The sequence below is a fragment of the Hemicordylus capensis genome, chromosome 3 (assembly GCF_027244095.1).
Source record: "Hemicordylus capensis ecotype Gifberg chromosome 3, rHemCap1.1.pri, whole genome shotgun sequence".
Taxonomy (NCBI): domain Eukaryota; kingdom Metazoa; phylum Chordata; class Lepidosauria; order Squamata; family Cordylidae; genus Hemicordylus; species Hemicordylus capensis.
In genome coordinates, this window is record NC_069659.1 from 230694182 (window position 1) to 230721686 (window position 27505).

At 40.8% G+C, this 27505-nt stretch overlaps 1 protein-coding gene across 9 annotated transcripts in view; it reads right to left on the reverse strand.

Annotated features, from left to right (window-relative positions):
* Window positions 1–27505, reverse strand: part of RUFY2 (RUN and FYVE domain containing 2) — a 79282-nt gene that overhangs the window by 49276 nt on the left and 2501 nt on the right. For 8 of the 9 annotated variants that reach the window (XR_008319600.1, XM_053310304.1, XM_053310306.1 and 5 more), the window contains 11 exons: window positions 21096–21269; window positions 19781–19898; window positions 16651–16752; window positions 14139–14262; window positions 9942–10003; window positions 9489–9554; window positions 8624–8693; window positions 7682–7783; window positions 6640–6756; window positions 2615–2782; window positions 1818–1915 (listed from right to left, as the gene is read on the reverse strand). Coding sequence is in view for 8 of the 9 variants with exons in the window: in XM_053310304.1 (XP_053166279.1) it covers window positions 1818–1915; window positions 2615–2782; window positions 6640–6756; window positions 7682–7783; window positions 8624–8693; window positions 9489–9554; window positions 9942–10003; window positions 14139–14262; window positions 16651–16752; window positions 19781–19898; window positions 21096–21269 (1201 nt within the window). In the remaining variant the exon portion in view is untranslated. The remainder of the gene's footprint in view (window positions 1–1817; window positions 1916–2614; window positions 2783–6639; window positions 6757–7681; window positions 7784–8623; window positions 8694–9488; window positions 9555–9941; window positions 10004–14138; window positions 14263–16650; window positions 16753–19780; window positions 19899–21095; window positions 21270–27505) is intronic. The other variant, XM_053310309.1, reaches the window with a different exon arrangement.

Consider the following 27505-nt stretch of genomic DNA (forward strand, 5'->3'; position numbering starts at 1 on the left):
GTTACATTTACACATTGAACTGGGAGCATATTTCATTTTTTAGTTCTCAGGATTGTGGCTGCACATACTACCTAGGATGCATTCAAGTTTTATGAACAACGTATTAGAGTTTTGACCGCTTGGATCTAAAGACAGCAAGCTCTCCTCAGTTTCAAATGCAGTCTACATGCGGAGGGGGAGGATGCTGCTAAGCCACACATTTCCAAAGCGCTATTTAGCACATGGACCTAGTTGCAGGGTAGTCTGGAATTCTAGTCAGTGCACCTGCAATTTAAACTGAAGAATGTTTTCAAGTCATTTTTTCCTTCAGACTCAAGACCTGAGTCGCCACAGAATTCCAAGCATAGGATTAAATGAGACAAGGTTGCAGATTTGCAAATGGGTCTCTCTCTTTTTTTTTTTTAAGATTAAAAGCAGCAGCATGCAGCGGGGGCAGATGGAACCGGGACAACAATGTAGCTCTGGGGACTTTAACCTTTCCCTCTGCACTATTTTCCGGATCTAAATTCCCACAACCAAGTATGTTTTGCCCTGTGGAAAAACAGCTTTGGCATAAGGGAAAGGGCTAAACTTCCCTACCTCAGCACTGCAGTCCTGATTCTTACCACCACGTACCCACCTCTTACCGTGAGACTTCCAGAGGTGCTTACCAATATAGTGGTAATGTCCTTGTGCGTGTGGAAGAATGTTGTGTAAGATCATCATGCAGAGAAAGGAACCTCTGCTCCAAAGTAGTTCGTATGCTAGCAGAAGATATTGTGCAATACGCTGCATTACCTCTTTCACTAGTTCTTCTTCCACCAGCGGTTGAATACCACTGCAGGGCACCACCAAAGATAAAACGTCTTTCTCAAGAATCACTGTGGATGCTAACCACTGCTTTTAAGCTTTAGAAGGATACCCAACCACAGGTCTCCTGTTGTCTTTGTCCACTTTGACCCTCAGCTTCAGGTGCATAAGGAAATCATGCCTAGAGATTACTTTAGTTTTTGTTGAGTGAGGTTTTACCGATTAGGAGTAAGATGCAAAAAAAGCAGAAGGAACAAAAGAAATTCTGGAATAGCTAGCCAGCAAGTAGTCTCACAAACAGCTGGCTTCAGATACAGGAAATAATTCAACCAACAAATATGGAAGCAGTAAGATTTGAATTATAATTATATTCACTCTCCTCTTATGCAAATCATACATATAAAGCATTTAAAAGTCAGCAGCAAAACATATTCACATCCCTCTTCAGAACTGTCATACAGGAGAACCTCAGTATTCGCAGGGGTTCTGTTCTCCGCAATAACTGCTGATACAGAAACCGAGATTACTGAAGCACTGGGGCAATGGGATTGTGGAGGTTAGGTTCCCAGAGGCCCGAAAACTGCCCCCAAAAAGGGTGGAGTGGGGGGAGGGTCAAAAGGGCAAAATTAAATGCCATACCATGCTCTGCAGGCCTCCAGAGATCCAGCAATGCTCCCCAGAAATTGAAAATAATCCTTTTTTGATCATTTTTTTCATGATTTTTCGTGGGGGTTTTAAAGCAAATGAGCTACAAAAATGGCTCAAGAAATAGTGGCCAGAAATGACCTCCACAGTCATTTCCAGCTGCCTCCGACCCATGGATATGCAGAATTAACCCCACGTGGGCTGGGGTTTTTTCCATGTATGCTGAAGTCGGTTGTCAATCATCCGACTGCGGATACGCGAAATTGCGGATAGTGGATCCGCGTATAGCGAGGTCCACCTGTATTTCAGGGGCAAGTACATGGCAATGAAGTGAAAAAGAAGAAATGAATGAATGAGGGGGGAAAGAAGAGACAATGCTGTACCTTTGCTCCAATTGCTTCATGGTTGCCGTAATCTGAGTGGTTTTATCCTCCAGTCGACCAATTATTTCATTCTTTTCTTTCACAGCATCATCAGAAACCTATTAAAGAGATTTATTAGAACAATGTAAGTGCTCAATACTCAATTACAACCTTGATGTATAATTTGTTCCTTCCTTTCCTCTTCCCTTGATATTTATCAAATTTTGTTAAGTAAATTATCTTGAGTAACTTTAGTGCTGTACCATGATGCAGTAGAAACAACAGTGATAGGAGGAAGTTATTCTCATTTTAGCCCTACTAACATACCAGTCTCCAGAACAAGAAAGCTGGGGGGAGGGGGGGATGTTTCTTCCAATTCCCTTTTTACCAATGGACTACCAGAAGGAGAACAATTTTATTTTATTTTTGTAATGGCAGATAGCCAAACATGTTGGGGCTATAAGCTTTGCTTATCACTCTACTTTCTAGACCACAATATTCTGGGCTGATGGGAGCCTCTCCCCTTGATGAGGTCATTGTGTTGGTCCTGCATCCTGGTTCCGAGGGAGGAAGGGTAATAACAAAGTAGTGCTGTCCTTAAAAAGGCAACAATATATATGCACACATGACTGCAGAATGTAGAAATAAACAGCTAGCCTAAGAAGCAAAGGAGAAGTAAAACCTAGAAAACTAAGTTAGCTTGGGCTGAGGGAGCCCATAATTTCTGGAAATGCTGCAACAGGAATGCATGCACTGCTCTGAAACTAGAGCCATGTATACTTTATTTACCTCCACATTACAAGCATTAACACTTTTACCTGCAGCTTTTGGTACATTTCTACATTTATTGCTTTGACCTCCTCTAATTGTTGTCGCAAGTTTATAAGGGTGTCCTGTTTTTCATGTATATCTTTCTCCAGCAGCTTCATTGCAAGTTCTATCTCATGCTTCATGCCAACTTGGACCATCAGCTCATTTTCTATATCCTAAAATATGACAGAACTAAAATTAAAACAAAAACCATAAACAAGATATAAAATTCTAAAACACATGCCCATATCAATCAAATTTTTTAAAACCTTTCACAAGGGAGTAATTACACAGGACTCTCCAATTGCCCACTGTGTGTGCGCAAACCTTCCCAAACAATGGTGGGTTTACTAACATCTTTGACAAGCAAAGTTACTTCCCAATTCAGATCTGTTTGCACCGTCATTAACTGTGGTTTGCTCATCAATACAGGCAGTGCCAGGATGATGGTGAAGCAAACACAGCACCTGCCCCAGGCATGACATTAAAAGGGGGCATCATGCCCTATGCTGCATCCCCAGTACATCCGGCTAATCTTTCCCAGACACTCAATAACCGCTGGCTATTAATCAGGCGGGAAGTGATCAACACCTGCACAGAAAGTGACAGAGGTGTGGTGGCCCCTGCTAACTGAGAAAAGAAGCACCTTTTAAAGCAGTTATTCTCTTATATTTAGCAGGGGAAGAGCAACCGTCCCTATCCAACTCCAGCACAACATCTCTCCAGTGGTTGCTGCTGGTATTTAACTTATGTCTCTTTAGAAGGCAAGCCAATTTGGGGCAGGAAACTTTAAAAAAAAAAATGTTTTGTAAACCACTTAAAGAACTGTTGTTGAAAAGTTACATACAAGTAATTGTAGTAGTAGTCATGAGGCAGGGAATCAAAATGTTGCTATGAAGACACTGGAGATGCTACACCAAGGCAACACAGGGGAAGTCTTCTGAAGGCTGACCCTCCTTGCAACAAGACTTCCCCTGTGTTGCCTAGATGCAGCATCTCCAGTGTCATCATAGCAATATTTTGATTCCCTGCCTGACAACTACTACTACTACAAATACTTGTATGCCACTTTTCAACAAAAGTTCTATTAGTGGTTTACATAGAAAAACACGTGTGGGCACAGGAGGCAGAAGGAGATCAAGAGGAATATAAGGGGGAGAGAGATGGTGCCAGAGAGGAGAACATGGATTGTTCAAAAATGGAAAGCACTCCAAAGGCTGAGAAGCAAGACAAGGCAATGATAGTTAACTCCTTTCCACACCTTTCAATTGCTGTTCATATACTTGGAAGAAGAAAGAAGAGTGGTTTTCTTCAACAAGGATCCAATAACAAAAACCAATTTTCATGGCATTTTTTACACACACACACACACACACACACACACACACCATGTTGCTTAGTGTTTTAAAAAAAACAACAACACTGCAGGCAGCCCTGAGTCATTAGTAAAAAACCAAACAAACTCAAATGGGAACAGTTGCCTGCTACTTTTATTAGAAACAACTTCTCTCTCTCTCTCTCTCTCACACACACACACACACACACCATAAAGTCAGCTCTTTGAGTTTGAGTTTCACAGAACTCTTCCTTGGAATCAAAAAGAAAAGGGGGTGGGGAGGGGGCAGAGAAAGATGTTGACAGAATTGTGACTGAAGTTCTGTCTACAGTAGGTACCAGTCTTATGACAATGACACAGGCTGTTCATTGCAGCTTAATCTGATGGGAAAAGGAAACAACAGATCTGCTCCAGAGAAAATCCAAGTAGCTGTTGGCTTTTTATATTTTCAGAAAAATGGGAGCAGCAGCCATAATTTATTTATCCTGACAGTCCTTGGTGCAACCTGAAATCTGTTTTGCAGCTAATACGGTCTAATCTAATTAAGGCTGAAGTCCAATGCACACCTACTGTGAAGTAAACCCCACTGCACACAGCAGGACTTACTTCTGAGTAAGTCAATATGGAATTGTGCTGCATATCACCCAAAACTTCCTGCACTCCATCTTAAGACTGTTACAAACTACAGAATTTGGAATTTTTTGTCGCCATCAAACTCAGCTTTCTGATTCCATTTGTACCCTGAAGAAGAGTTCTGGTGATCTTGAAGGTTTGCTCACTATGTTGTGACATATTAGTTGGCCCTAATAAAGGTATCAATAAAAGCCTTCCTGAAGCTTTTTTAATTCTTTCTAATGGAGCAATGCAGATATCTATGATTTTTTGCATCTTTCTTATTTATTTTATTTTGTTCTATTTTATTTATATATCGCCTACTATAGAAACCTCTAGGCAGTGTACAGATTAAAACATAATATAAAACATTTAAAATGCATTAAAAAAATCAAAAATCATTATAGATAAAAACACATTAAAATTTAGAATTTGATCTCAATTGAGTGCAGTTCTTTTAGAATCAGCGTTAAATGGTCCCTTCTGGTAAACTAGAGACCAATCTGGCTGCCGCATTCTGTACCAATTGTAGTTCCCGAACTATGTACAAAGGCAGCCCACGTAGAGTGCATTACAGTAGTCAAGCCTAGAGGTTACCAGCATATGTACCACTGTTTTAAGGTCATTTGTCTCCAGAAATGGACATATCTGGCATATCAGCCAAAGCTGATAAAAAGTAATCCTGGCCACTGCCTCAACCTGAGAGACCAGGGAGAGTTTGGAATCCAGGAGTACTCCTAAACTACAAACCTAATCTTTTAGGGGAAGTGTAACCCCATCCAGAAGAGGCAGATCTAAACCATCTCTCAGACACCAATCCCCTACAGACAGTACCTCCATTTTGTTTGGATTCAACTTCAGCCTGTTATCCCTCATCCAGCCCAATATCACCTGCAGGCAAGCACAGAGGGATCATGCCATTTCCTGATGAAGTTGGTATGGAGAAATACATGTGGGTGTCACCAGCAAATTGACAGCATTCCAGACCAAACTTCCTGACAATCTCTCCCAGCAGTTCCATGTAGATGTTAAAGAGCACTGGAGACAGAATGGAGCCTTGTGGATCCCCACACTATCTCGCTTTTGAGAGCAACAGTCTCCAAGTGACACCATCTGGAATCTGCCAGAGAGGTAGGAATGGAACCACTGTAAAACAGTGCCACCCAATCCCACCTCTCAAGCAACCCCGCAGGATACCATGGTCATCTTGAAGCTATAACACATTGCTGGTGGGGCTTCAGTAATCCAGTAATTCGCTGAACAGTAATATCTTCGGTAAACACATGCCACATCTGAGGCACCTGAGGAAGAAGCCAAGAGAGACAGCTAGGCTAAGGACAGCCTGGACAGCTGAGAGGAAGCTTTTTCCTTGCTGTCTCTCAACCGCTCTCTGTCCCTGGTCCTTGTGCGGCAATAGGTCCATACCAACATGCTTACCTAGCCTGCTTAAGCTTTTCCAGGGTCACCCTATCTTCTCTTCATGTGTTGCGCGCGCACACACACACACAGTAAAGTTACCACCTTTAGCATCCTCCCCGTGATGTTTGCATCTTCTGTCTGGCTTTGCTCCTGTGCCCAGTCTTGGCACTTGGGCCTGCCTATACATAATACTACATCTTTACTTGACAATCCAGGTGGAGGATACTTGTGCTCCTAATATGACTAAGAGTAGCATTTTCTCACACTTCTAATGCTTACACTTCTTTCTGATAAGAAGTGTAGTAACTGAAACGCTCATTCTCCAGTCTACAGAGAAATGTTAAGTCTCTCAAGTGAGTAGCAGCAGCTTTTATTTGGCAGCAGTCCAAAAAGATTTAATCTCACATTAGACAGCTTGTGGATATCTGGGGGAAAGCTTTAGTCACCCAAGAACCAAATGATCACCTGTTCACATTGGTTTCTTAAGTAGTAGCACCAAATATTAAAAGTACTAAGTAAGTGAGGGCTAGAAAAACAATGTGATGCAAGATTGACAGCACACATGCCTCTGCATATACCATTGAGGAAATAGTCACAAGGGATTTACTGGAGTAATTGAGCAAACACATTTTCAAGATCTCCATGGCACAGCTGACATACACTCACTTGTCTTAACTGTGATTCTTCTCGAAGCTGTCTATGTGCTTCATTATACATTTCATCCAGACTCTGTCTGGAGTGTTTGTATGTCTGAAGTTCTGTTTCAGCATCCACTTTGTTCACCTAGGAAGAAAGGAGGAAACCTTCTTAAACCTAAATCATTTTAAAAGAGTGAGGCTTCTCCTTAGAGAGATGGGGACAAATTGCTCCAAGCAGTGACAGCTTTTCCCTTTTCCAGCGCTTATTTTGACTGAGGCAGGGATGCAAGGTGCCACAGAATGGCACCCATCTAAATCAATCCAACACAAGATTCTCATTTCATCCTTTGCGTTGACAGCAATGTTCCCTCTAACAGAGATTCCCAGATGTTGTTGACTACAACTCCCAGAATCCCCAGCTGCAATGGCTTTTGATTGGGGATTGTGAAAGTTATAGTCAACACCATCTGGGAATCCCTGTTAGAGGGAACACTGGTTGACAGTCAGTTCTAATAAGACAACCCTCTCTGAAACACCACCTCCATATGCCCCATTTCTCTTAATTTTGTTTTTCCTCGGCATTTTCCCAGACCAACAGACAAGTAGTGCTACCACACAGATCTTCTGTCTTCATTTTGTCTTAGTTACTCCTGGGGAGATTCTAACTAAACACTACAGCCCTAATATCCATACATAGTACACTTCAAGAAGTTTCACAGCTCCAAAAGAAACTATTTTTACCCATTATAGGAAAATCTACCAATTATAGTTTGGAATCTGTCATACTCATGACATTTACTCTCAAGAAATCTATTTGAAATTATTCATAATAACAGACTTTTAAAAGCTGTAGTGAATCATAATAATTTATCAGACAAAATGCATTCACAAAATGGTTTTATAAAAACATTTATCTTGTAACTATTAGCCTTATATACCAGGATTCTACAAGATGATTCTTACAATATTTACATTAAAAGCTATCCAGTTTGAAAGTTTGTCACACAAGCTATGAACCCATGCAGAGATGCTTAGTTAAACTATTCAAACCATAAAATGAACTTGTTTACCTCTAGATGATGCTGAGTTTTCATTAAGATGAGTGTATTTTCACTTCTTAAGTGATGGTTTTCTTCTTGAAGTTTAATTATGTTGTTTTTGGCTATTGCTAACTAAGAAAGAAACAAAACAAAAGAGAAAAATATAAATATAGGTGAATACTAGGAAAACAAGATTATTCTGAAGCATATGGTCAGAATAGACAGTACTGGTCTCCTGAGAAAGAGCTTTGGTCCTCATACATTTAGCATAAGAGGCATATCCCTTCCAGTAGGAGGATATTTTAAAAAAAAGTGTTTAGACATTCATATCATGAATGAGCTTCAGCAGAAGGCATCATAAGCTATCAAGCTGCTACTGTATAATAGCCATTCATTTCAATAGGGCTTTCAGGCATTCCTGCATAAAGCTTTCCCAACAATTAACCAGCAAGATAGTCTCAGAGAAGAGGTAGTAGGAGTTGGTGGTGTACTAGCTCTCCTTTCATCAGCTGCCATATACCGTATTTATCCTAATAGAAGACATCTCTGAATTTAAGACACCCCCCTTTAAAAATACAAGTTAAATACAGGTTATAGCTGTGTTTACCCAAAAGTAAGAGGACTCTTAATTTAAAACCATCCCCCAATTTCTAACATCAAAGAACTTGGGGAAAACCTAGTCTTGGATTCAGATAAATATGGTATAACTTAAGGGCAGCTATCTGGCAAAATTCACATGCTTTTTTAACTGGATCAGAATTTCACTTGGCTCATTATAGCTGATTGCAGATTTGAATATATAGGGAAGCAGACAACCACCACAGCACAGATTTCCTGCACAGCAGATGCTCTTTAATCCACAATGCACTATGAGGGGAAGTGTTATGCAAGTCGGCACTTATGAATTTTTTTTAAAAGCTCCCAAACACTGATAATTTCAAAATTAAATCATACACTGCTGAAATACAGTACCTCTTCAATTAGTTTAGTGTTTGACTTCTCTAGCGAATCAACGCGTGCATGGAGGCTGCTGACTGTGCTACTGTAAACAATAAAGAGATTCTCATTCAAAATGGCATCCCAGATTTTACAAGTGCAAAAAGTACTATTCCATTTACAGATAATTCCAGCGCCTGCCTGGTTGTATACTGATAAATACTGTTGGAAACCACCTTATTCATCATCACTCTCTCAAAAATATGTTATTACATTAGCTTACTTTCTTGATTTGCAGTCGTCATGTTTTCCCTTCCCTATCAGAAGTGGGGTGCTATCATTTTCATCATTGAAGTCCATAATATAACCATCACCTTTTATTTCTCCCTGATCCAGAATGTCTAATTTTTTGCTGCTGTTCTTTAGTGAAGTTAATACAAATCTGTTCTTTTATTTTGAGTCAGTCAAACATATATATACACACACACACAGCATTATCACTCCATCTTAACTGCTGTAGCTCCCACCTCTCATATGCTTAGTAACAAGTACATATCTTTTTAAACAGAAAGAACAGTGAAGGTCATAACAAGAAAGTTCTGCCCAGCTTCCAAGTCCACTCTTTGCTGACCAATCCTGAGAATGTTTATTTTCAAGTAGTTTGAGTTCAATGGTTTTTATCATGCTCAGCTGAACACCTATTAGTTTACCCAGGTTTAAAAGCAAAAAGGCACTTTTAAAACTGACAAATTTATTGAAGCACTGCCACTTCCAAAAACTCTACTCCACCACTTTTTCTTTCTTCCACAAGCTATATGATGCAACCATTAAAATGAGCCACTGTTTTACACAGATGATGATGCCACTATATACACTAACACATGCCTGAATGTATTCTTACTTGAGTTGCCGGTTTAGTTCTTCAACATAATTTTTTTGATCCAATATAGCAGCAATATGATCATTTCTAAAAAAGAAAAAAGTTGGAAACTTTTTTAAATTAAATGTTTATCCGAGCCCTTGAAAATGCAACATATAGAAGCAAGAAAGTTTTATTTAATGTCCTATTACCATACAGCAAATATCCCACCTTAATAACTATTGTTGCATAGTTACAGCAAATCTTTCGAATATGGGAAGCTGAATTTTTACCTCTGCTGCTACTAGCCTATTACACAATTTGCACCAATCTTATCTTTTACTGCCTCTGCCTCCTACCCTTGGGAAGCCTGGCAGCAAAACGTACACTCCTTTTCAAATCATTTATTGATTTATTATGAGAGAAAATGTGTTAGGGTTTTTAACAAACAATTCATCTCAACATGCTAAACCACATGGTTCTAATAGAACCCACCTGTCTTTGTTTTCAGCAGCATCTTCATTCTTTAAATACATAGAGAAATCAATCACACCAACCTAAGAAGAAATAAGTTTATTTGCATTTTGCAATAAAATAAAATAAAGTCATAGTGTAATCTTCACTTCACTCATGTTAATAAGAATTGAAATCAACAAGTTCAATGGAGTGAGAAATTCCACTTCCTGAAAAATAATTGTGCTATTTAGGACTTCATTCATAGGTAACTGTTCATAATCTAATACTGGCATTATTTCTACTACAGTCATCCCTCACTAACCGCTAGGGTTCTGTTCCCTAAAACCTCGCTATTGGCAAATTCACAATTGGCAAGGCATTACAGTCTATGGGGAAACAGGGAGCTAGGGGGAACTACGATGGTAAATGAGCTAAAAATAAAGAGGGGGGGATATATAACAAATAAATCCTGTAGTATCACCAAGAGTCACCAAGAAGAATGAGCAGATCGAACCTCTTGAAATTTTTTGAACCCTCCAAAATAACTCTAAGGCATTTTAAACTGGCAAGGGACAGAAAGAGGAATGAGCAGACTGAACCCCCCCAAAATCGCTGAGAGTCTCCCCCCCCCCCCCCCGCCAAACCACTAAAAACCCTTGCCAGTTGTGGCTACTCGGGTCGTCGTTGGCAAGACCTGTCACAATTTCCTATTTGCATATACTCAAAAGCACGGTTGGTAAAACTGTGGTTGGCAAGGGAGGACTGTATTCAAAAAGATTAAGCTACCATGTTCAGATTAGGATGCCAACCCAGAGATGTGCATAGGTGATTTTCAGAGAAACATATACAGATTTTCCCAAACGGTAATCCTCCTATGTTGCTCCATGAGACTCTTGAAATGTCCCCAGTGCATAATGGGGTTTTGTGAATCCACATATGTTCCTCTTCTCATTCGTGAATGGGGATGTCTCCTAAATATATATATTCAGTTCTCACCAAAAGGTTATTACATGTCATCTGTTTTGCTTTTTGCTGAAATCTGCTCAAATGCAGCTAAAATTAAAGCTTGAGATTCCAATTTGGTCACACACACCCCAAAACAGGCAGCAGCCATGTTAGCTTTGCTGTGACATCATCACTGCTTTCTTTCTTGGAGACCTGGTCATTCCGAGTATAGAGAGTGAAGTTTCCTGTAGTAATCTGAACAAAACATCTGTGATTTTGAAAAATCCAGAAATGGTATATAGCACCACGTGCAAGAGCACAATAAAAAGCACACCAAAGGGGTGGAGGGAGAATTTTGCATGTACCTACAGAAATGAAGCCATGGAAAGCTTGGGTAGATGCACTGAGAAGAGAAAAGGTGTCCAATGAGAAATCTGTGATTGTGTGCCAGGACCATTTCAATGTTAATACAAATGAATTATAAAATGTTTATTATCTTCCAATATTTTCATTATTTTTATTATTATTGAATTTTTAGCCTACTTTTCAGTAGGCTTATGAGATCACCTGGCATTCTGAGTGTGTACCCTTTATCAACTTCACAACGCCTGGACCAATAAGAACCAAATTGGGCATAGTTGTAGTGACACACAGGGATACCTCAATGGTGTAGTTTGTGATAATGTCATCCACCCTGATTCAAGATGGCAGATGTGTAAACATTTAAAGTGCAAGTGAGCTAACTTGTGAACTGCCTAACCAATTTGAACCAAATTTACTACAACTGTAGGGATACACAGGAACACCTCAATAGTGTAGTTTGTGATTATGTCATCCACCACAATCAAAGATGGTGGATATGGGAATGTTTGAGGTGCAAGAGGTCTAACTTGTGGATCACCTAACTGATTTGAACCAAATTAAGTCCAGTTGTAGGCATAGTGAAAAGAAAGTAGGCAGATTAGTTCTTACTAGAACAATTTGCTTATTTTTTCTGCCCCTTTTTTAAAAAAAGAGGGAGCAACTGTGTGGAGAAGGACTGGCGGGGTGTTTTTTTTGCAGTTTCATAAGAGTGAAGATGAGGCGAGTGAAGACCACAAGGTTGGTATTAGAGCTACTTTATAACTCAAGACATCTCCCCTCTCCCAAACATCATCCTCTTATATGGCATGTCCTGGCCCCTCTGGTCCTTACAAGGAATTGAGCAGCCCCTTGCTTATGAGGTACAAGGTTGGAAAGTGGTACCAGTCAAATAAGAGCACTGAAGCCTAGCAGATCTGAGGTAAAATGAAAGAAGAGGCCACTGTCAGAAGGAACGAAGGAAGAGGCCCATGCCACAGCTAGGGAGCCAAGCCTATGTGATTGAGCCTGTTTCCCTATTTATCTCAGAGACATGAGTTAAATCATTGATGTGTAATAATGGTTGCCCTTTATTTTGAAGAGATTTCTCATTCCCTGGGGGCAGATTTCACCAGCCCTGACAGAAACAGAAGACCTTGTCTTCTTCACTCCCCTCATCTCCACTCCAACATAATCTTCATTGCCAGCTAAGAGATTTGCAATCATGCAGGAATCTACAAATGGCAGATTTCCTGAATTTCCTTTTACAAATCCTTTTTCAGTAATCAGCACAAAACAAATCCACACAATTCAGTCAGTCCTCCCACACATATCAGAAGGCTACAGGAAGGTTGAACAGCATTGATGTCATAATAGCCTCAGCCAATGGGAAAGTGTTTTGGCTGCAGGGAAATGTGAATCTTTAAACAGCGTTAAAATGTGAATCTTTAAACAGCGTTTTCCAACAAGCTACTTTACATAGGATGGAAAATACTGCAACACTACCTAATGAACACTACCTAATGGTGAGATGCTTAATGGGGTAACACTACTAAAAATGCTATACGAGATTTAGGAGACATTCCCATTCATTTGGTCACTACAGACTTTGATTTCCTATGAAAACATAATAATTTTCACCCACAACATCTGTTTCTGTCCATAACAAGAATGCAGTTGTTTGACTACTAGCTCACATTGCACAAATCTTCATTCAAAACTGTTATTGGAACTTGTGTGGATATAGCAGGTTGTATCCTAACTTGGTTTGCATGAATAGAAGGAATAATTTTATGAAATGCGGGATAGAAATCAAAACAAACAAATCCTTTCAGGAGTTGATTTGCAGGAGCTGCTGTGTGAAGGAGGGAGCAAGTTGCTGTGCTCAGTACACCCTATAGGATATAGCTCACTATTTCCCTAGTATTCACGCCTTGCCAATTTTGTTTGTTTTTGATAGCAGAAATGAGTTTCCAAGACTAGATGGGAAATGTAATATAATATCTTGGTGCTTCAGTTTTCTCTCCCATACTTAGCAAGCAACATAGAAATAAGCTCTTTAGGACAGGAAACACTACCCAAGATGCACTCCCTCTCTCCAGCACTCGAGATCTATACTTTTTTAAAATTTAAGATGCACAGTAGTGCAGTACAGCTCCCTGATCCCACACCCCATTTATTTTCTGTTAAGACTGAACTTTGCACTATTTTCATTGTTGGGGGACTTCCAGAATACAAGGGGTGGGGTGGGAATCTTCAGTTGTGGGGAACTTGGTAGGGCCTTGTGACCAAGTCAAACATTTCCTGAATGAAGGATTTACTCATCTTTACTCTATCAGTAATATTTCTGTAAAAGCAACATTTTATGAATCAACACTTTATATGTATGTTTTCATGACACTTAAAAGAAAATAAATGTGTTTCATTTAAGAAATAATATTTAATTAGATTGATTCAAACAAAGAAGTTATTCTTGTCATTTAAGGAAGCCCGTAAGTGCCTTTAATCCTCTCTGCACTCCAATCTGCCAGCTTAGTCTTATCCTCTATTACTTTATTCAAAACTAGCTGAACCGGCACAGGGCATCTGTGCCCCTGGTTCTCCTGTCTCCCCCGCCCCCCACCGCAACTGATCCGGCGCCCTGCCCCATCTCCATCCCTTCAGCCAGTGCATTTGTTCTCCCCCCACATCCCATCAGCCAGTGAGCTCTCCCTGCTACACATACACACACATCCCTTCAGCCAGCTCATTCTCCCCCCATCCCGTCAGCCAGTTCTGCCACCGCTTTCTCTTGGCTGGCTGGCCAATGCTTTCCAGCATTCTTCTTCTACTCCCAGCAGCTGCTCACAAACTCTTGCGAGAGCTGCCACATACAAGATTAGCCACGGGTATAAAACAGAAATGCTTAGATTTTAAGACAACCTATCAGGTCATAACTGCATATTCACTTACTTGCGAATCCAAGTCTTCTCCTTTTACACAGAGGTTTGCATCTATTACATTTAACCCAACGAGCAACCCAACAATAACTGCTGCTTCTTCTTCCATCATCAATGCATGATATTCATAAAATTCACTGTAAATATGCAGTTTTAAAAAATGAATTTATTTCATAAAACATTTTAACACATTTTTAAACAAACTGACATCTAGTGCCAGTCATTCAGTCTTGAATTCATCCTTATTCACAAGTCTCATGAAGACTGAATTAATTACTGTTACTCAAGTTTGGTCTATAATAGTAAACTACAAAATGTGGTAACTAAAGAAATTTAAGTTATTCTCATGAAATAAAAAAAATTAACATCCGGACTAGTGAGTGATGACTAAGCAACATTGAAAACAATGAGACAAGTGTTATGGAAGTAAGGGTGTGCATGAACAGTTCATGCATTCCCTGGGGTGGCACACAGGAGGGGTACCTTTAAGCGAGCAGGTAAGGCACTCCTTACTTATTTGCCCCCTCCCCGCCACTTTCCCCCTCAATTTCGAAAGAGATGCGTGGGGCTGCCATGTGCTTTCCTCCAGCCCCAGTCAGCATCAGCATGGCCAGCACACATGGCCAGCACACATGCGCACCAGCCATTTGTGTAGTATGCTGACTATGCAAATGGCTGGTGTGAGTGCACACCAGCCACGTGTGTGCTGGCACCAATCGGGGTTGCAGGAAGGAGCACCACGCATCTCTCAAAACCGAGCACCGGCGTGGAGGGGGTGAATAGGTAAGGAAATCCCCTCCCCCGCCCATCAAGCTCGAACGCTGGCATTTGAACAGGTTCAGCACTCTAGAAAGGGAACACCGAACTTGTTCGTGAAAATCCCTATACAGAAGTTACTTTTTTCCAGTGGGACTTAGCTATGACTAACTTAGTCTGGATTTGGCTCACCGAGCTTTGATTTGATGTTCTTAAAAACCAGCCCAAGTTAAGACTTTCACACCCCATCTATTTTCATAGAAGAGTTGAATGCTTCAGTTCTAAGAGTGCTTAACTTGGGTACCTGGACTGCAGTAAAGTTTCTAAGTTTCATGATTAGGGAGATAAGTTTGAAGACTTTTTGCCTGATTAAAATGTAGGAAGGTGGGGAGGACAAAGTGGTTACTCAAGTGGTGGGGTGGTATTTTATCTTGTACAAATGTCAGTCTTCCCCACACACCATGGCTCCTAATCTCAGTACCTCTTCCATCCCAATGTTCAGTACAGGAGAACTTCATTACTCGTGGGGGTTCCATCCTCACCTACTGCCGCAAGTAACGGAACTGTGAGTAATGAATCATTATTGTTATGAGAAAAGGTGAGGTAGGTTCCAAAGCGGATGGGAAAAGCCAAAAAACCAGGAAAATAAACATGAAAAAATTTACTGGGGCGTGCTTCATGGGGGGTCTGTATGTGGCCAGGAATCCCATGTGCCCAGCAATGTCCCACCAAGCCATGAAAAATCATGGGGGAAAGTAAAAGATGTCCATTTGTGTAAGGAAAGGACACACAAAATGGCTCCCCAGAGACAAAATGATGGGCAGAAGTGACCTCCGCGTTCACTTCCAGCCTTCTAGGAACCGTGGATACATGGGTTTTAACCCTTTCGTATCTGCATATACTGAAAACGGGTGTCAATGAGACAACTTGTGGATATGTGGAACTGCAAATAGAGGTTCTCCTGTACAACCAAATCCATTCTCCATAACAAAAAACTGAAACAAGAAGTTCCAAATTCTGCAAACAGAAAATTATACTGCTCAAGTGAATTTTTCATAACTTATTCTAAAATCAGAATCTGGTGCATTCTAGAATCTCTTGCCCTATCAAAAGGTGACAAGGAAATGTCACAGGTCAGCTACTTGTTTCATCAGGCTTTGGATTATTTACTGAAGTACAAAAGATTCAATTTGCTTTTGAGTTTTGTAAGTGATTTAGTTGTAAATGTATCTCTGCCACAAACTGGGTGCATTTTCAATAACTCAGCAAGGTACAAAAGTAACTGAACTGTTCAGATATTTGGTTGCAAAAGCAAATCAAATGCAAGACATATTTTGTTTAATCAAGTCAAGAAAAAAAATAGTCCTGCGAGTTTAAGTTATATCTTTTCTACCACATTATTAAGCAGTAGTTATAATGAAATATAATGCAAGTATACAATTGTGGTGCCACCTAATGACACAGCGGGCAAATGACTTGACTAGCAAGCCAGAAGTTGCCAGTTCGAATCCCCGCTGGTATTTTTCCCAGACTATGGGAAACACCTATATTGGGCAGCAGCAATATAGGAAGATGTTGAAAGGCATCATCTCATACTGCACGGGAGATGGCAATGGTAAACCCCTCCTGTATTCCATCAAAGATAACCACAGGGCTCTGTGGTCGCCAGGAGTTGACACTGACTCAGCGGCACACTTTACCTTTATACAATTGTGGTAGTGATAGCACTAATCTTAATTTTCTTCAAACACATCTAGACAAGTGCTCACCTGAGGAGATCCTTCCGAAAGATGAGACATCGTAGATAGTCGGCCATCTTTTTTTGCATAAGTGCCAATCGCAACCAGGCCCGAGCCCGTCCCAATGGAGTCCTGATAAAGGAAGGAAACAGCTCAAACGTAGTCGCATATTAGCCAAGCATGTTGTCTTAATGAGAGTCAACAGCTTATTGATAAGTAAACATTTATAAAGTCATTTTAAGTTTACACCTGAACAATATCCTTCAGTGATTGAAAATAAAATTCCGGCTTTCAGTTCATTTGAAGTCCTTATCAAAAAGTCCACCTATGAAAGCATTTGACTATTGATAAAAACCCTTAAAACAGAAAGGGAAGAAAATGTATCACACTGTATTGGCTTGGGCAAATATTTACAAGTATGGAGCCTTACCCAAGTAAGAGTTTAACTCTTTACATTCAGACTTGGAAGAATTCTCAGCCCAAGCACTGCACTACACATGTACACAAGAACCAGAAATAACTGTTTTAAAGTCTAATACAATTTTTAAAAAATCACCAAAATGAAAAAAGATTGAGCTTAGAATACATTGCTGCTGGATACCATACTACCAATGTAAACAGCATAAATATATAAGAGCTTGGAAAAACAGTAGAAATACCATTATCCAATAACTTTTTTACATTACTGAATTCATACTTATCCCTCATCTGGATTTTGGAGTAGATTTCTACCCCCAGCTGTGTAAGTGTGTGTACACAAGCACACCTCTCGGGGTTATCTCAATGTGTGATGGGGCTCATGGTGAAGATGACATTCTCTTAAATATCCAGGGTCTAATCTGTTTAGGGCATTATAGGTTATAACCAGCACCTTGTATTTTGCCCGGAAACTTATTGGTAGCCAGTGTAGTTCTTTCAATTCAGGAGTAATATGGTCTTCTCGAGATGACCCAGAGACTAAACTGGCTGCCGCATTCTGAACCACCTGCAGTTTCCAGACTATGTACAAAGGCAGCACCACATAGAGTGTGCTGCAATAGTCAAGTCTGGAGGTTACCAACATATGTATTACTGTTTTGAGGTTGTTTATCTCAAGAAACGGACACAGCTGGTGTATCAGCCAAAGCTGATAGAAAGCACCTCTGGCCACCGCCTCAACCTTAGGCACCAGGGAGAGGTTTGGATCCAGAAGCACTCCCCGACTGCGTACCTGTTCCTTCTGGGGAAGTATGACCCCATTCATCCAGAACTGGCAGATCAAAATAGTCTTCCAAGTTCTGACCCCACACAATGAATACCTCCATCTTATCTGGATTCAGTATCAGTTTGTTATCTCTTATCCAGCCCATCACTACCTCCAGGCAGGCATTTAGGGAGGCTATGCCTTCTCCTGATTGTTGACAGGGAAAAACAGATTTGAGTGTCATCAGCATACTGATAATACCCTGTACCAAATCTCCTGATGATCTCTCCCAGCGGTTTCATAGATGTTAAAAAGCATTGAAGACAGTATGGAGCCCTGGGGGATGCTATATAAAAGTTCACATTTTGAAGAACAACAGTCTTCAAGCAAATCTGCCCAAGAGGGTAATAAACTTGTTAATATTCCAGGAGTTTGGCCCCAATACCTTTGAAATTTTGAAAATACTGCATCTCTTTAAAGTTTTGCCCTCTCTCTTTAGGTCAGCTACTGTATTATGTAAGCTAATGTTGGTGGTTTCAAGTCTTATATAAATTATTTAAGAACTAAATTACCAGGATACAATACTACACAGGATAAATGTATCTAGGATATAATACTATACAACTACAATGGAAGGCTACCCTTTAATCACCACTCTTGTCATCTATTGACCAACTTTGTTTTACTCAACAATAAAATGTATTTTGCTTTCACTGATCTCCCAAATCATGTTTTGATATTTGCATTTTTTAAAAACTGTGATTGTTGGAGATGTGATAGTTCACACATGACTCTGGTTCCATATGATAGGAAAATGCCCTGTTACTGAAACCTTTTGAAAAGATGTCACTAATTAATTTAGACTTATAGTTAAAGCCGGAGCTCAAATCTATTCACAATCTGGGATACATCCCTGTGATTTGAAAATGCCCAAATCCTGTCTTGCTTTGGATTACCCAATTGTTGCTTGTACAAACTGTATTATTTTACAGTTCCTTAAACTATATTCAACATGTATAACTGAAAACTGGGCCAAAAAGCTCTCAGATTTATCTATTGAAAATGAATCATCCATTACAAGAGAAATAAATCAGATAAATTATATACAATTTGGCTGCTTTTTAAATTATTTATTGTAAAGTATTTTAACCTGCTTTTCTGCTACAAACACCCAAAGCAGCTAAAAAGAGTTCAAGACAAAATATAAGACTACCAAATACACTATAAAACAATTTCTATAATTCTTCCTTAACTGAACATTAATCTTCTACTGTAATTTCACCCATGCGTATTCCCTCCTTCCCCACCACCTGTAATTTAATATTGTCTAATAATGTTATAACTCTTCTTTATCTCACCAATACTTATTATAATTCATTGGGGGATATCGACTGGGTACAAGAATCATGGAAGAAGGGCTTCATAAATCAGAAGACATCCAATCTAATATTTTCATGCTATTGTACTATTAGCCTTTTGTGCTATAGCCTTTCCGATAACAATCAATAAAATTCAATAAAATGTTAACGAAGAGCAAAAAAGAATCAGCTGTGTGTTTTATAACAATTGATCAAAATAAGAGTCATATGATTAAAAAAATAATGTTGAATTATTTGAATGTTTGAGGTTCTCAAAGACAGATAAATATGACTTAAGAGACTACCATGCAAATAGCATACATCCCAAGCAGTAATCAAGAAGAGTGCTAAAGTCCACTACTGTGCCTCATCGACCAGTAATGAGTATCTGGTGAGGCCTCCCAGTCATGGTTCCTGCAAAAGACAACTGAGTGTCCACTTCTTCTTTTCTCACAGTAATTTTCAGGGCTCCACAGCAGAAATACGATTTAGCTTGCAGAGTATCCTGGTAGTTCATTAAGAGTAACATAATTTTTACTTATTACATTTCTGTTTCTGAAGATCACATGATCTAAAGGCATTTTAATATTACAAGATCTTTATTGATAACACAACTTACTTGAGACCAGGTAGATCTCTAACACTAGCAGCGATCTCCTCAGCTTCTGGGTATAACTTCTCCACAAGTTCTAGTGGGCCCCAGATTGTTTTATGGTAACTTAGAAAAGATTTTTTTACTGGAAAAAAGAAAACACAGTATTTTGATATTTCAAAATTCTGCTTTATTTTCTCTGAGCATTTAATACAGTCGCTATCCATATAACTGGATGGGTTAAAACCTATTTACAGATACTTTAGTTATATGAACTACAAGCAAAGGATATCTGTAAATATCATGATTAGTATTTTACACATACAGCATGAATACAGTCTACCTGCTATACCATAGGTTCCCTAGGAGAGTTGCAGAAAATCACAAAACTAATGTTTTGATGCACACAGTGTAGATGAGAAAATAATGCAAAACAAAAGATGAACCAACTGGTCAAAACAAAAGCACTCTTATTCCAAGTAGGTCAACAGAAAAGAGATGTAGCAAGGACATATGAGTTAACGCTACAATTAAAGTAACTCAAAGAAACATAGGAACATAGGAAGCTGCCATATACTGAGTCAGACCATAGGTCCATCTAGCTCAGTATTGTCTACACAGATTGGCAGCAGCTTCTCCAAGGTTGCAAGCAGGAATCTCTCTCAGCCCTACCTTTGAAAAGCCAGGGAGGGAACTTGGAACCTTCTGCTCTTCCCAGAGCAGCTCCATCCCCTAAGGGGAATATCCTACAGTGCTCACACATCAAGTCTACCATTCATATCATAACCAGGGCAGACCCTACTTAGCAAAGGGGACAAGTCATGCTTGCTACCACAAGACCAGCTCTCTTCACCTGGAGAGGAGAACAGGAAGAAAGGAAGATTCCTGTGAGTAGTAGAGGATTTGTTCACTACTGCCCTTGAACATTGCCCTCGGAATAATAAAGAGTCAATCTGGATTTCCCCTTGGAATAAGAGAAGTCTACAGTGTGCCTACTGGATCAGTGAAAAGCAAACAAATCTCGTGGCTGGCTAGAATGGCATGAAAGTCTATAATGTGCTTGTTGACCAATATCCCTGGAAAGTTTGCCTACCATTTCTCATTTTCTCCTTTTTGTCATGCAAACTGCTTTGTGAACCTTTTTTTTAATTGAAGAGAGGTATATAAATATACTATTAATAATAATAATAATAATAATAATAATAATAACAACAACAACAACAACAGGAGCAGCAGCACAATACAAAATAGCTAATCTAATATTGCTTTCTTGTATTACAGACCAAAATAAAATGTAAATATTCTATGGTGAAAATAAAAAGTAAAAACATGCAAATTGTACCTTTAAGACCATGTTTCAGACAGTGCTCCATGACAACAAAGAACTGTTGCAGAGGTGGATAGTCAGAATCAAGAGTTCGGCCAAAGCTCAGAGCAGATTCAATGAGTCCTTTGATACTTAATTTTGCCATATTCAGTAAATTTGCTCTTTCAACAGCGATAGGGTCTTTTGCAGCTTAAAAAATAATAATTTTAATTTTTTAAAATAAAAAACCCACATCAATTTAATTAACATTTTATTGATCAAAGCATAACATTATTTTCCAAATCTGGATATTAAAAATGGAAGAAAAAAGCAAAACAAATGAAAGCCTCATACTATGAAACAGAGTGTCCCTCTATGGCACTGCTACTCTGCAGGAATAATACTCATTATAATGCAGTGCTGACAAATATCCTGTTGTATATTAGTGCCTTGGAACATCTAGCATGACTTGGCATTCCCCTGGTGGATCTCCACTAGGCATTTAGTAGTTTTGTTTCATCCTCTTTGTAAGTGGCCATCAGTACCACCCACAGCATTCTCAAGGTACTACATAATAGATCTGTGAAATATCATCAATATCAAATACTTTATTAAGCTAGTCTAACATTTTGCTTTCATTTTTAGCATAGTTATGTGCTGAATCAATGGCTCCGATGAACTAACCAGAATGATTCTGCAAGCCAACAGATTTGTGTTGCAATCTTTTCCCCCAGATCTATTTTAAGTTCCATTGTTAGCATCTAATTCTATGGACTATTTCATTGCTCAGTCTTCTACTTCTGAAAGATCATTGTATAGCATTTCACATTTAAATCTTAACTACCTTGTGATATCAACAGGATTCAACCATTTCACTGTTCATAGTCCATACCATTAATTAATATGTTAGGAATCTGAAGTCCTGGAATAGATCATTGTGGCAAGCTTTAGACCACCCGAAATCTGACTAACCTACCAAGATTAGAATAAAATATACCATCTGAACAATTTATCTGTCTCTCCTTGAGACCAAAATTATAACTGTTTTAGACAGGACATTCCAGAAAGCCATAAGACTGTGAGCGGCTTTACATGAAACACGGCAGCTAATGCTGCTGTGAACACACACGTGCCCAGATTCCAGTGTTGGAAAGAATATGCTGACACTGGGTATGATACACAAACCCACTAGTGTCAGCATATACTACCCTACTTGCTGTTCTGAACTCAGCATCTGTAACCTACTTCAAATCGAGGTGGGTTCAAACATCACGCCCAATGTCAATATCCTTCCCAACACTGGAAGTCGGGTTTGTTCCCAGGGCTCCAGCAACTTGCGGCAACCTTAGTTGCTGTGTTACATGTGAAGTCACCCTATGGCTTGATTCAAATATGTTGAGCCAGGACTGAATCTTGGTTTCCCACAATATTTCGTAGCCTCAGGTGTGCATACTCCCCACTCCCCTTCATGTAAAAAGCAAGGGGCCTTTTTTTGTTAGCTCAACTCATGAGCGTGCAGTCCAATGGAAGACCTAGGGTGTTCAACCCAATGGTCCTCCCCAGTAGACTGGCGCTGTTATGAGAGGTGTAGTCCACTGGCAGCAAGCTGTCAGGAGAGCAGGAGTGTGAGTTGGTCTGCATGGACTACTTTGCCAGGGACAGCCCTCCCAAGAGTATCCTAGGTCATGGCAGGGCAGACCCTCCACTGTTTTAAGGTCATTCACTTCTAGAAATGGACGTAGCTGATGTATCAGCCAAAGCTGATAAAAAGCGCTCCTGGCCACCGCCTCAACCTGAGAAACCAGGGAGAGATTGGGGTCCAGGAGCACTCCCAAGCTACGTACCTGATCTTTCAGGGGGAGTGTAACCCCATCCAGAACAGGTAGCTCTAAACCATCTCTCGGATCCCACACACACATCCCACAGTCAGTACTTCCATCTTATTTGGATTCAACATCCCTCATCCAGCCCATTACTGCCTCCAAGCAGGCATTTAGGGAAGATATGCCATTTCCTGATGAGGTCGACATGGAGAAGTAAATCTGGGTGTCATCAGCATATTGATAAAACCAGCACCAAATCTCCAGCAGTTTCATATGTTAAAGAGCATTGGAGACAGTATGGAGCCTTGTGGAACTCCAGTTCTTGTTTTGCAGAGCAACAGTCTCCAAGCGACACCATCTGGAATCTACCAGAGAAGTAGGAGCGGAAGCACTGTAAAACAGTGCCACCCAATTCCACATCCCTCAGGTGGTCCAGAAGAATACCATGGTTGATGGTATCGAAAGCCACAGAGAGATCCAAAAGGATCAGCAGAGTCACACCCCCTCTGTCGATAGCCAGTTGGAGATCATCCATCAGGCCAACCAAGGCAATCTCAACCCCATAGCCCACACGAAAGCCAGCTTGAAATGGGTCTAGATAATCTGCATTATCCAAAATTGCCTGGAGCTGAGAGGCCACCACCCGCTCAATCACCTTGCCCAACCATGGATGGTTAGAAACAGGTCTGTAATTAGCTAACTCTGAGGGATCCAATGCAGGTTTCTTAAAAAGTGAAGCCTCCTTAAGAAGGAGACTTATTAAGCCTCTAATAATAGCCTCCTTAAGACAAGGAGGCATCCTGCGCTCCCTGAGAGAAGCATTTATGATATTTACCAGAACCTCTCTGATAATATAATTATCAGCTGAGATAAGCCAAGTTGGGCCAGGATCAAGAGAACAAGTTGTAGGATGCACAGTCCGAAGCAGTGTGTCCACTTCCTCAGGAGTCACAAACTGAAAATGATCCAATCTAATCCCATAAGAGGAGTGCTGGACACCTCCACAACAGACACTGCAGTAACCATGGGATCCAGCTCGGCCCGAATGAAAGAAATTTTATCTACAAAGAAGTCGTTTAAAATGTCACAGTGAGTAACCGATGGTTCCAAGTTTAAATTCAGTGAGGAGAGGGTACATACTAGCCCCCTCACAACCCTAGACAACTCAGTTGGACGTGAGTTTGCAGAAGCAATGACAACAGAAAAGAACTACTTCTTTGCGGCCCGCACTGCCAGAGCATATTTCTTCAAAGTGCTCTGTGTTGTACCCAATCAGACTTATGCCGAGTGTTCCTCCACTTGAGCTCTAGTCGTCTACCTCGCCGCTTCTGCTCCCGCAGTTCATCCGAATACTACGGGGCTCTCTTTAAAGCAAGTTGGAGAGCACACTTAGGAGCAAACATGGAATAATGAACTTACTGCTCTAGTGAGTTCATTATTCCATGTTTGCACCAGAGAATCAACAGAATCACTAGCAGAACCTACCCTAAACCCTCCCAATATTTCTTGGAATCCTACTGGTTCCAATAACCTCCTTGGGTGGACTAACCTAATAGGTCCTTCACCCCTGCAGAGGTGGGCCAAGGCTGTAAGTTCTAACTTAACCAGATGGTGATCAGTCCATGACAATGGGGAGATGACAGGAGTTCCCTCCCACAGAACACCATCCTGATCAGAGCTAAAGACCAAATTGAATGTGTGACTAGCATCATGTGTTGGTCCAGAGACCAATTGGGATAGGCCCACAGTCGTCATGGACGCTATTAACTCTTGAACCACTCCCGACAACCTGGTCCCAAAATGAACATTGAAGTCCCCTACCAACATCAACATGGGCCACTCCAATGCCAACTCAGCAACCAGGTCCATCAGCTCAATTAGGGACTCCACTGGGTATTGGGGTGATCGGTACACCAGCAAAAGTCCCAATTTATCCCTGGTCCCTAGACTTAGGTACACACATTCGTGGTATAGTGGTTAGAGTGCTGGACTAGGACCGGGGAGACCAGAGTTCAAATCCCCATTCAGTCATGATACTTGCTAGGTGACTCTGGGCCAGTCATTTCTCTCTCAGCCTAACCTACTTCACAGGGTTGTTGTGAGGAGAAACTTAAGTATGTAGTACACCGTTCTGGGCTCCTTGGAGGAAGAGCGGGATATAAATGTAATAAATAAATAAATAAAGGCCAAATCCCTGACAGGGATCCTGGTAAGGATGGTATTCTTATAGACCATAGCTACCCCACCTCCCCCAACCCATGTCCTCTCACCTGCTCTACCATGAAGTAACCCTCTGGGAGAAGCTGGGACCAAACCGGACCACTAGCCTCTCCCGATCAGATCTCCGTAACAGAAAAATGTTTGTGATGCAATTTAGTTTGAAATAGAAACTGTAGGTTTGTCAACCTCTAATTTCATGTTATGTGTGAATGTGGCTATAGTCTGTTGTGACATCCAAATTGGGCAATCGTGGACAGACCAGAGTCTGAAGCTGGAATTTTAATAAGATCAGCCAACTGTTGAAGATCCCAAAGAGAAAATAACTTCTTGCTCCTATTAATAACAATAATGGAAGTAACTGCAGGAAGGGACTGGTCTTTTTCTAAGAGTATGATTAATAAATGCTGCTAATGATATTAATGATACTGGGTTCCCCCCCCCCTTCAAACCTACGAAGTGTGCAATTTTTGCCCATTTTAGTAAGGTCCAGGAAACTATGTGGGATTTGTGTCCAAGTAAATGTGCATATTATCAGGCTACATGAGTACATTTAGTGCTTGTCTGTTTTCAATGTCCTGCAATAACTTTTTATACATAGAACCGTGGAACAAATTTTATTCATACAAGTCAACCATATTATACACATAAAACCAGTACACAATTTTTTAAGTCATGCTGATTTATCTGCCAGATTTCGGTACTCAGAAACTTTAGAAGAAATAGTCATGTAAGTACAGAAAGCCTGCACTTCTTGCTGTTGCCTGGGCATATAAAGGTAAAGTGTGCTGTCGAGTCGGTGTCGACTCCTGGAGACCACAGAGCCCTGTGCCAAAAATGTGTTAGCTTTTCACTGTTACAAGTTTACAAAAGATAGAACTATTCTATGAATCATTTGTATAAACCAATATGGCATACAATAAAACTGCAGTGAGAGTATTTTTATTAGAATTCTCATAAACGGGATAGTGTTGACTAGATTTCCCATATGAATAGCATCCAATACAGCCTTACTTACTCACAGGAGCAAGTGTCCATATAGGAGCAAGTGTTCCTTGTTCTCTACAGAACAAGTGTTTTACAGAACAACCCCCTGCCACAGCCCCCTCACCTCAGAGATCTCTCCACCCTCACCTGAGCCACACTCCCTGATCCTCCTCCTCCATCCCGTTGCTTCCATTCCCTTCACCCCTCTTGGTCACTCCTACATCCCTTTACTCCATCCCCCTCACCCCTATTGGTCGTGGCTGCAGAATTGCTGACACCTATTGGCCAATCTGCAGCCCCCTAACCCCAAAGACCTCCCCACCCTCACCCAAGCCCCACTCCTGCTCCTCCCCACAGGAGGAGCAGCAGCAGCTGCTGCTGCTTCCTCACTGCTACCACTGCCATGGCCACTCATTTTCCTAAGGCTGCTGACAGGCCCGGACTCGTCCCTTGCCTGCCTACCTCCCTCTGCCAATAGCCTTGGTAGCCCCAAACATCAGCAGTGGTTGACTGAGCCCTTCCTTGCTGCGAATAGGTGTCACCATGGCTGCTCGTTCCCCTCAGGCTGCCGATAGGCTCAGGCCCTTCCCTCACCCTTCCTTTTCTCTTCCCCTCATTTCTTTTTCTCTCTCTTCCACTCTCCCCCCTCGTCTTTCTTCCCCTTCTTCCATTCTCTCTCTCTCTCTCTCTCTCTCTGAGTTAACAGATCTTGTTTCCTCATCTAATTCACACAACAGCAGCCTCCTTCGCCTGAAGGGGCTCTTTCCTCCCTCACGACCCCTCTCTTTGCAGACCCCTGCCCACTATCCTTTTATATATATGTAGATTCCTCTCCTCTACAATCAACATCTTCCAACCAATAACAGTTGCATTCCAGCTGACCTTAACCATCACAGGCTCCTGCTCCCTATCTGCATATGGAATCCCCACTGCCCAGTCACCATGGTGCTTCTACTCTCACAGGCTCCTCCTCCCTATCTGCATGTGGAATCTCCACTGCCCAATGACCACAATGCTTCTGCTCACAAACTCTCAAGAGAGCTGCCACACACGGGATTAGCCACGGGTATGCCTTAGAGAAAAAATATATAGATAGATAGATATAGATATAGATATAGATATAGATATAGATATAGATATATGATAGATAATCATAATAAACAGGGCATGGAGAAAATCGCAAGCAAGGGAAAAGGTTAGAGCCTTCTTCTGCACTTCTGAATGCTTCCACCAAAAGAAGATTTTCTTTATTTATATAGGTCATGAAACTACTAGGGATGTGCATGAACCACTTCGGAGGCCCTTTTATGGACCTCCGAACTGGTTCGAAGGTCCAGCGGTTCAGCCGGTTTGAAGTGGGGGGGTAACTTTAACTACTGGGGAGGGTGCTCTTCCCCCCCCCCGGGCTGTCATTGAAAT